This window comes from Gadus macrocephalus, chromosome 3 (assembly GCF_031168955.1).
Source record: "Gadus macrocephalus chromosome 3, ASM3116895v1".
Classification (NCBI taxonomy): Eukaryota; Metazoa; Chordata; class Actinopteri; order Gadiformes; family Gadidae; genus Gadus; species Gadus macrocephalus.
In genome coordinates, this window is record NC_082384.1 from 12,062,787 (window position 1) to 12,072,786 (window position 10,000).

Below are 10,000 nucleotides of genomic sequence, written 5' to 3' on the forward strand. Positions count from 1 at the left end.
TGTATATATAAATAAATCTGTCATATTTACATATTTTTATTGTTTTGGATCCTTAATTAAAACAAAATAAAATAGACACAGATAGAGCACTAAATATTTTTTACAAAATATTTAACAGATATTATTTACAGAGTCCCAAAAACACAAAGAGGCTCTCGCGCCACTCAAAACCACCTGGGTGGCGGATCAATCTGGCCTCCTTCACTTTGGTTGACTTCAACAATCGGGCAGAATCTGCATTGTAAACCTTGGCTGAACTTCGTCTGCTCACACCACGACAGGAACTACTTTCAAAATGGCTTCCACCACGGAAACATCAAACCCTCATCATAACAGGTTTCACAAAAAATGAAAGTCAAAACTGTCCCCAAGAGAAAAATACATGGGTTCAAATGTAACTATGGCCATTCCTCGCTGAGGTAGGAACTGCCTAGGTCAGGACTTTACTAAGGGGAAGATGGTGGGAGGATCGTAGGGTAGAGTAGGGTCGATTGAAACACGGAGTCTTTAAAATCGCTGAAACACAGCGATTTCCTCGAAAACCATCAAGTCTTTCATGTGAAATTTCGTGCCATAATAATATCACAATACAACAGATGAATTAGTAATTAAACCTGTCCTAAAGTGTGCAATGTCAGAGTTTTGAAGTTAAGAGGCAAAAAAGGCTTAAGTGACAGTAGTCGCGGTCGGGACGATTGAAATACTTGTTTCAAACGCCCGCACATCACCATTTTGTTTACAATAGATAACAGGATGTTCAACTGTGTATCCCTAAACATGACTTAGGTTAGGGAAATAAGTAAATTAAATGAAAATGTAGTCGTCCAACTGCTATAAAAGAAGAAAGGTGGGTTTTAATCGAAATGTGCATCTTGACAATTATGCACAGGACATAATTGCCTATTTATATTATGAGAAATTATGAGAAATCTTAGCAATGACGAGTACACTAGTATGTTTTCCGGTATGTTGAATAAAAACAAGAGTAAGGTTCAATAGTTTCTGTTTAAAATATGCTGTTTCATTCGTCCCGCATATGTGTTTCAAACGTACCGACTAGGCGGGGCGTTTTAAACAAATGTCAACTTACGTTCAAAGTTAAAAAACCGCGCGATCATCCAACATATGTATTAAATTACACTTGTAACTAAGATGATACACATGTGAGATGTTGATCACCTGACAAAATTATTTGTATACGTAACGTCATCTTAGTGTTTCAATCGACCCGGCTCTCTGAGTTGAGGCACATTCAAGAGTAGAGCATGGGGAAAGGAGCATAGTGTTGTCATCCTAGGTATAATGATGGTAAGGCACAAGCAAACGTAGGAAAGGGCACGCAATTTATGGTGCATGGTGCACAGATGGTGCGATAAGGTGTGTTTGTTGTCAGATAATATAATGATTGATCACTACAGTGCCTAGTAACAGGGAACACTAGAAGTGTGTACCGCCAACATAGAGATGAATGCAAATTGTCTGTACTCTGTAACAAGTGATATAGGATATGAACGATGTGCTAGCAGGTGTTTTTAAATTAGAAACTCCACGTATCGCTGACTGAAATAAAGTAAAATATATAATATATCAACATTGACTTCAAATTGTACAATTTCTTCCTTCTCTGGCCATTTTCAGATTGGACAAAATGGCTTCCTGTGATGTCCTTTCTGCTGAGTCATTGTAGAACACAGCTCAAAGTATGGCTTTTCTCGTTGAGGCATAAGGATTCGCTAACGTTTTTTTGTGCATTTTTTTCTCCTGATGATTCTTCTCTCCTTCAGATTTGGACGTGACAGTGCAGAGGGAAAAAAATGGAAAAGCCACAGAACATGGCCGAGTTGGAGGGTCTATAAGCAGCAGTAGATCACACGTCTTCGGTTGTCAGTAAAATATGACTTTCATTGTCGTCATCGTCTCTTTGTTATGCTAGGTCCATTTCCTCTGCGCTAACAATTTGCCTCTGAAAAAAAAGAGCAGATAAAGATTGTTTTTGTACCTCAACTACAACAATAAATGTTTGTGGATGAACGGTATGGTAACAGTCAAATGTAGAAACGCTTTTTGTATCATTGAAACCTTGGCTCCATCCGTCATCTGTAGTGTGATCTCTATCCCCTAATGGCCATTGTAAACCGGCCTTTCTCAGTGGTCGTTTCCTTCCAAACACACACTCCTTGTGGATTTGTCTTCAGGACAATGAACAGTGATTCTGATTTTATTTGGCTTCCGTTTTGTCCCCGACATCTTGGAATCGCTTTGACCTGCCCCGTCGCGCCTGTCTACTCGCTAGAGGTCTGGATCACTCCAAAGACCAGGCAGTGCTTGGAAGGAGAACCTAAACTGCATCCCTGCTAGACTCATAAGTCAGCCTCTGAGAGGAGGAGGGCATAGTTTACGGTACTGTATCATTCACTATACAACGTAAAAGGAGTAGGTCTGTTAGGGGCCGTTCTAACTTGCATTTAGAAATTCTTAGACGTTTGGTACGCGGTGAGATCTCTGATCGTCTCTGGTATCGCAAGTCTACGTCCCTACCGGCTCAAATCAAAGCGGACCAATGTTCTCTGTAGCGATGACTGCAGGACTACAGAAAGGCAGAAATGCTGGTACTGCAATCATTTTTTTATTCAAATACCCTAATGACCTGCATTACCATATACCTTTCCTGCACTTGCCACACACTGTTGTACAGTGGGCTATGAAAGGCCGCCATGAAGGAATAACATCAGGGGGTTAGGGGGGAGGGGAGGTCGTACCTGTGGATAGACATAGCCGCCGGCATCGCTGGTGCAGATGTGGACCTCGTCCTCCGTGGTCTTCTGGTACACCGGGTTGTCAAAGTGGATGGTGTTGGTGTTCTTCCTGCGCCATTGTCGCCATAGAAACAACCCCCCGAAGACCAGCAGGCACATCACACCTGTCCAATAGAAGCGCATGGAGACGTTTGGTGAGACCGGTGAACCCCACCCATTGAGATAATATACGCAATAGTTAATGAAGCTTCTTTAGTTTTTTGGGGGAAATCCAGAAAAAAAAAGAAAAAGGAAATTCCTCCCATTGATTGTCACAGCTGTAGTCTGAGTAATCCAAGTTCCTTCATGACGCATGACTCGCGAAGCCCTGAAAGTTTCCCCAAAATACCACAGGTGGGAGAAAGAGAGAGAATGAGAGTGAAAGAGACAGAGAGACAGAGAGAGCGAGAGGAAGAGAGAGAGCACAAGAGAGATAGCGAGAGAGTGAAAGAGAGAGAGAGAGAGAGAAAGGGAGACAGAGAGAGTGACCGAGACAGAGAAGGAGACGGAGACAGAGACAGAAAGGGAGACAGAGAGAAAGACAGAGACAGAGTGAGGCAGGATGGGCTCACAACTTACATATTGGCAGCACGATGAGTAGTGCCCCAGGGTGTGAAGACTCGGCCGGCTTCGGCATAGCAGCGTATCTGTTGTTCACTAAAGGGACAACAAACAAGAGGTTTAACCTCTACACCTCCAAAACCACTGAACTCATTTATTCAGACCTTTCAGGGGAAATATTCAGCATTGTGTATTGTTACAAAAAATCCCTTAAATTCCCTTTAAGAGTAGTGCATGTAGCATTGTTCATACTTGTGCAAAACCGTATAATACTTATACTCATACTTATACTTATAATACTTAGGTAAATATGGCAATCAGCCAGGATGGCATTTAAGGGAAGATTCTGCATCACATGAAAGGAATACTCCCACTGACAAATATCACTAATGCAGTAACCCAGCGAGACTTCACTATACCTTGAGCTGAGACGAGAGAGGGCGGGGCTGTGGGGGTGGAGGAGGGGGAGGTAGTTGACGGAGAGGCAGGCCTCTGTGCAGCTCTGGTATTGGTACTGGTGGTGGTGGGGGGAAGGGCAGGCTGTTGTGGTGTCGCCTTCGGGGTCGGCCTTGTTATGGGCTTGGCTGGAGCAGGAGGAACAGCCATGCCTGGCGTGGGAAACCGATGAGGGGGGGATTGTTAGCAGAGGCCATGTGATCATTCATGGCGGAACTTGGTTGAACAATGGTATTATTCACCCATTTATTTGGTTGAATATTGAAGAAAAATTGGGAAGAACAAAGAAAAGTGTGACAAAGTGAAAGTGAATCATAGAAAGATGGCGATTATGTTCAACCAAAATAATATTATATCGATAGGGGCATGAAATTGTTTCCTAAAGCTGCACCAATTTATTTGTATTTTGGACTTGTTAATTAAAGGTAGGGCACAGTTTTGAAGAACAAATCAAAAACATTTGAGAACCACCGGCATTAACTAACCAGGCACTTTTGTGGACATACGTTTTACATATTAGAAACCCCTTGAGAGCTTATTCACAGGAAGCCAGGGTTAAGATCTTCCCTATCAGAAGGACATGGTTGACTAGTGTTCGACGATGTGCAAGAAACAACGTTGCTATTTATGAACAAATGAATTGCGTGTGGGTTTCTCTTTGGGTTCTCCGCACCTTTCACACACTTCCTCATGTCGGGGGCCAGGGCGGCGTGGTCGGGACAGGCGCAGGTGTACTTAGCGGAGCGCTGGTTGATCACGGGGGCGGGAAGACAGAGGAACTCACAGCCTCCGTTCATACTGTTCCCCTCTCTGCACCAGTTGGTACCTGCACACACACACACACACACACACACACACACACACACACACATGGGGAGAGTGAGTGTCGAAGGTCAGCTGATGGTTTCCTGTCCTGGGTTAAGCTTAGCTAAGTTTGCGACGAGCCGTACCCATGGGCTGCTTGAGGCTGTGGTACAAGACGATGTCTTCGGGCTGGTCCAAGTCCGTCGCCAGCTCGGTGATGTCATTTCCTGTGTGACGGTTGGCACTGTAAAGTGCATTGTTGTTGACATCGGTCCAGTAGACTTTATCCTGTGTAACATGGATGTGTGTTGGGGGGGGGGGGTTAAGCTTATGGTCGATTGAAGGATTAAAACAAGCAAGTCCAATCGAATTAAATCCCTGTTCTACATTACAGTAATGGACTAGGATCTGGTCGCACACATGTGATGATCGTTTTCCTGTGCGAACACAGAGGATGGGTTACGAACCTCGAAGACGTCCAGAGAGATGGGGTGGGCCAGCTTGTGCGCGTCGTGCATGACCGTGTGCCGCGTCCCGCCGTTCACGTCCACGCTGGACAGCGTGTGCATCTTGGAGTCCACCCAGTACAGACGCTGGTTCACCATGTCTGGAAGACCAACAACAACAGGACAATGGCATCGTGTCATCCTAACACAGCAGCCCCCCCCCCCCCCCCTCCCGCCTTTCGGAGTGGTGGTTGCGTGAAGGAGGTGAGCTTACCCAGAGTGATTCCGTTTGGCCACACGATATTGTCTGTCACCAAGGGAATGCGGCCGGCTCCGTTCAAACCGCTCTTTTCAATTTTGGCCTCGGTTCCCCAATCGGTCCAGTACATGAAACTGTGGACAAAGACAAACCAACGCTCCCGTTACAACCTGTGGCTGGCACAACACAGCCTTCCGTCGCTATAATGGAGACGGCTGTTGGGCTGCTTCCTCAATCTGAAACCAGCACTAAACCATCGAGCAGGGGTCGGTATGACCACAGACATGAACGCCGGTTTTCAGGTCCGTCTGCCCGACAAACAACTGTTCTTTGGGGAGTGCACTTCGGAAGATGGAGACCACGCGGAAAGAATTTTGTGCCACCACTGCGAGTCTATTCTCCCACAATGTTTGGACGCCTCATTCTTTTCCACATGTCGACACTTCTCATCGGCTGTTTTTCCCATTTTCCCTGTTGAGTTGAATCGAGTTGTGTAACACACCAAAACATCAAGCATGTTGTGAACACATGTTGTTGAAACTGGACCACACCAACTGGGATCGCAAAGAGAGGAAGGAGAGAGAGAGAGAGAGAGAGAGAGAGAGAGAGAGAGAGAGAGAGAGAGAGAGAGAGAGAGAGAGAGAGATTTGAGAAAGCGAAAGTTTTAAGAGAGAGAGAGAGAAAGAGCGAAAGTTTTGAGGGAGAGAGAGAGAGATTTGAGAGAGAGAGAGAAAGAGCGAAAGTTTTGAGGGAGAGAGAGAGAGAGAGAGAGAAAGTTTTAAGAGAGAGAGAGAAAGAGCGAAAGTTTTGAGGGAGGGAGAGAGAGAGAGAGAGAGAGAGAGAGAGAGAGAGAGAGAGAGAGAGAGAGAGAGAGAGAGATCCGGCCGTACTCACTTCTGCACGGGGTCCACCACGATGGCGCGCGGCCGGTCCAGGCCTGTGGAGATCAGCGTCTTCCTCTTGCTGCCGTCCACCGTCGCCACGGAGATGGTCTGCTGCTCGCTGTCCGTCCAGTAGATGTTCCCGTGCACCCAGTCCACGGCCAGGCCCTCGGGGGAGGTGAGGTCACTGTCGACCACCAGGCGGTGGGCAGGTTCCTCGCCCGAAGCGCTGATCTTGGTGCTGGGAGGGGGAGACATGAATGAGCATCCTCCCCCATAGCTGATAGATACTGGGTTGGACCCCTCACTGTCTGCAGACTAACCTGTGGGCTTTGAGCAAAAAGCCTCAGCCCGCAAAGAAGGACATCTGAAGGACGCAACCATTTTGTGGCTGCGGAAGGGACACACACGTTCATGGACCGACAGCGATGGCTCATGGAAATATCTACGCCCGACAACCGGGCTTCGTCGGAAATGTCCGGCCATGCTAAGTATTAAGGTTGCCGCGCAGAGAGTGTGTAAAGTTTGATTTCAGTATTCCGATGACGAGGCTCATTTTGGGTCAAAAGTGAAATACTACTGAATCGCTACTGCCTTAACAATAGTTACCATGGGCAGGATGACACAGACGCACACACACACACTCACTTATTCACACACACACTATTGCAGTTTCAGGTATGCCTTTGGACCCCCCCCCCCTCATAAGGAAGGGCTTCAGAGGACTTCCACTAAGCTATATCCCATGACATCACTAACCTGTATATCTTCTTCAGAGAAAGGTCCGACCAGAAGAGGGTGTTGCTGGGGATGTCCAGGTCCAGAGCCACCACGTTCTTGAGGCCCGACATCAGGCGCACGTAGTCAGTGCGGTCCACAGCCATCTTCCTCACGTCATGTTTGTTGGTGAAGAACAGGTAGGGGACGATGCCTGGAGAGAGCGGAATAAGATAATAGAAACTAGGTTGAGTTTGGCAGCATAGAGCAAAAGTCGAGCCCAGTGTTTACAGTTCGCCATCGGGGTTTGGTTACATTGTTCTCTGCTGGTTGAAGCGAAAACACTGTCTTTCCTGAACACAACTAGGACCCAGTGTATTATTTTTTGCGTTAAACCTTAATCAAACTCGAAATTAAAAAAATCCAACAATTACACATTTATAATGGAAGAAGCAATTAAAGCAGCTGGAAAAAATAACAACAGGCGCTGTGCACACATTACCTGATCGAGCCTTGCATGTCCTGGTCACAGGATCCACTGCATAGCCCTCCTTACAGTCACACTTGTAGCTACCAGGGAGGTTGACGCAGATCTGAGTGCAGATGTCTGGGGTGGAGCACTCATTGATGTCTGCAGGGGACGGGAACGGGGACGGGGTCAAAGGTTATAACCAGGAAGCCCTTCAATAAAGTATTAAAATAATCGATTTACCCCCAAGAAAATGCATAGCTCAGCATAGTGATGGTAACCCTCTTACCAACACAGAGGTGCTTGTCCATACTGAGGCGGTAGCCAACAGGGCAGGTACAGTTGTAGCCCAGCTTGAGATTAACACACGTGTGTGAGCATCCTCCATTGTTACCGTTCTCGCACTCGTTTTTGTCTAAACAGGGTCAGAAACACGGCAGAAACACGTTAAAAACCCTCCATACATGACAGCCTTTTTCCTAATACATTAGCTGCAGACGGTTCCAGACCGCTGACTATCTTGCCAAACGTGTCCTGGCTACTTCCTGGTACGCTAATCAGATTTTCCAGGCCTGGATTCAGCCGTTTTCCTTTTCATTTTTCCTGGTCTCGTGAGTTAAAGCGGAGAGGGCGCTGGCTGTCGTAGTGACACCAGACAACACTGGTGTAATGGACACTTGGGAATGGCACATTTGACCAACTCTAAAGGCTGAACAATTTGATATGCTCTGTTTTTTTTATGCATACATAATATACCAGTACTTCTGCAATGATACACCGTATCGAATTGCGCATGCAGAAGTTAAACACCAGAATAGCCCACATTGGTTATAAGAACGAAATAGCTGAATGAAAGCGCAGACTCAGCGTATGACTCTTCCCTTGAGGCAGTCCCATCAGTCAACAGGGACTGCCCCGGCAGGTTTCTTTGGTGCTTTGGTTTTGTCGTTCGAATCACAATACGGCAGCACAGCTCACTAAACCGCCACCGTGCGCTGAACTCACCGCAATCACCCGCGGGCTCGTCAGACGAGTCACTGCAGTCACTGGTCTTGTCACACACCTTCTCCATGCTGACGCACTCCCCGCTGCGACACTTGAACAGGGAGGGGCCCTCACACACGTTCACTGGGAGGAGAGAGAGAGAGAGAGAGAGCAGGAGATGAGCTTTGGATGAGGCGGGTTGGACTGTTACACAGTCTGAAGGAAGGAGGACGCGAGGAGATGTGAGGATATTACTGTGCGTCTACAGGTTCCTGCGTACACAGAGTAAAGGTGCCCCTCTATCTGTATCATGGGAGGGGGAGCTGGGTGAAGGCGGGCTCTCACCTTGGCTGCAGCCCATCTCGTCGCTGACGTCCCTGCAGTCCTCCACTCCGTCACACTGGAGGTTGCCACGGATACAGAGGCCGTCGTTACACTGGAACTCGTCCGGCTGGCAGGTAGGGTCGGCTGCCCGACACAAAGGAGGCCGACGTTAATTGCTGAGCTCACTTAATCGGCCCCCCCCTTGACGAATAATCTGCAAGCACAGCCCCCCCCCCCCACTCACTGCAGTTGTCCTCGTCCGAATGGTCGCGGCAGTCGGCGCCGCCGTCACACCGCCAGCTGCTGTGGACGCACTCGCCGCTGCCGCAGAGGAACTGCTGGGGCCCGCACGCCGTGGGCTTCCTCTCGGCGGGCCCCCGCCCCGCGCAGCTCCGGGGCCACTCGTCCGAGCCGTCGACGCAGTCGTCGTCGCCGTCGCAGGCCCACAGGGCCGGCACGCACACCGTGTTGTTGCACTGGAAGGACCCGGCGCCGCACGAGGGAGGCGGGCAGTCGTCCTCGTCCGAGCCGTCCTCGCAGTCGTGCTCGCGGTCGCAGCGGAAGGCGGTGGAGACGCAGTGGCCACTGCCGCAGCGGAACTCACCGGCGGAGCACGTCTTGGCCGCTGTGTGGTCACAGGAGGGATTCGGAAGGGGAACACCGTTAGGGAATGATCACTGGACACATTAGTGTTCATTGACTTGTCAGTGAATGCGTATTGCTGCGTTAACGTCCGCTCCTTCTCAGGTCTTACCACAGTCCTTCTCATCCTCCCCGTTGTCACAGTCGGCGGCTCCGTCGCATTTCCAGCGCTCCGAGATGCATTGGTTCCGGGGGTCGCCGCAGCTGAACTCGGAGGGGAGGCAGAGCTTGGCAGCTGCAGAGCGCGACAGGAAGCAGAAAACGGCCGGAGGAAGCACACAACGAGGATTGAGATGTCCGCTCACGTTCACAGAAATAATCAGGTGTCATAACGTCTTATGCCTTCAATTGCAAATAGAAATGGAAAAGATCAAGAGTTTATACAATTTTTTTTTATAAATTACTGTTAGAGTTTATAAAGGTTCTATTGCAGATATATCTCATGGTACCTCATTTAGGACGTTTAAATGCTGTTCTTATTTTTCATAACGGTACCGTGGTGTTTGGGACTGTTTAACATGGTGGGGGGACACAGGTAAACCTCATCATCCACTAAAGGCTGATTGGCTACTTGGTTCAATACGGTGTGTCAAACCATCCGCTCCGAGCCTTATCTTGTAATCCAGGTCATGTGACCTCAGTTCCGTGTCGCTCACTCAGAT

General features: G+C 48.2%; 1 protein-coding gene across 1 annotated transcript in view; it reads right to left on the reverse strand.

The window, feature by feature from the left end:
• Window positions 1–20: 20 nt before the first annotated feature.
• Window positions 21–10,000, reverse strand: part of ldlrb (low density lipoprotein receptor b) — a 15,643-nt gene continuing 5,663 nt past the window's right edge. The window contains exons 3-18 of the mRNA XM_060047305.1: window positions 9,451–9,573; window positions 8,941–9,321; window positions 8,718–8,840; window positions 8,394–8,516; window positions 7,678–7,803; window positions 7,422–7,550; window positions 6,962–7,133; window positions 6,216–6,443; window positions 5,337–5,455; window positions 5,084–5,223; window positions 4,763–4,904; window positions 4,486–4,638; window positions 3,776–3,964; window positions 3,375–3,452; window positions 2,760–2,920; window positions 21–1,963 (exon numbers count right to left, since the gene is read on the reverse strand). Of these exons, the coding sequence (XP_059903288.1) occupies window positions 1,925–1,963; window positions 2,760–2,920; window positions 3,375–3,452; window positions 3,776–3,964; window positions 4,486–4,638; window positions 4,763–4,904; window positions 5,084–5,223; window positions 5,337–5,455; window positions 6,216–6,443; window positions 6,962–7,133; window positions 7,422–7,550; window positions 7,678–7,803; window positions 8,394–8,516; window positions 8,718–8,840; window positions 8,941–9,321; window positions 9,451–9,573 (2,426 nt within the window). The 3' untranslated portion in view covers window positions 21–1,924. The remainder of the gene's footprint in view (window positions 1,964–2,759; window positions 2,921–3,374; window positions 3,453–3,775; window positions 3,965–4,485; window positions 4,639–4,762; window positions 4,905–5,083; window positions 5,224–5,336; window positions 5,456–6,215; window positions 6,444–6,961; window positions 7,134–7,421; window positions 7,551–7,677; window positions 7,804–8,393; window positions 8,517–8,717; window positions 8,841–8,940; window positions 9,322–9,450; window positions 9,574–10,000) is intronic.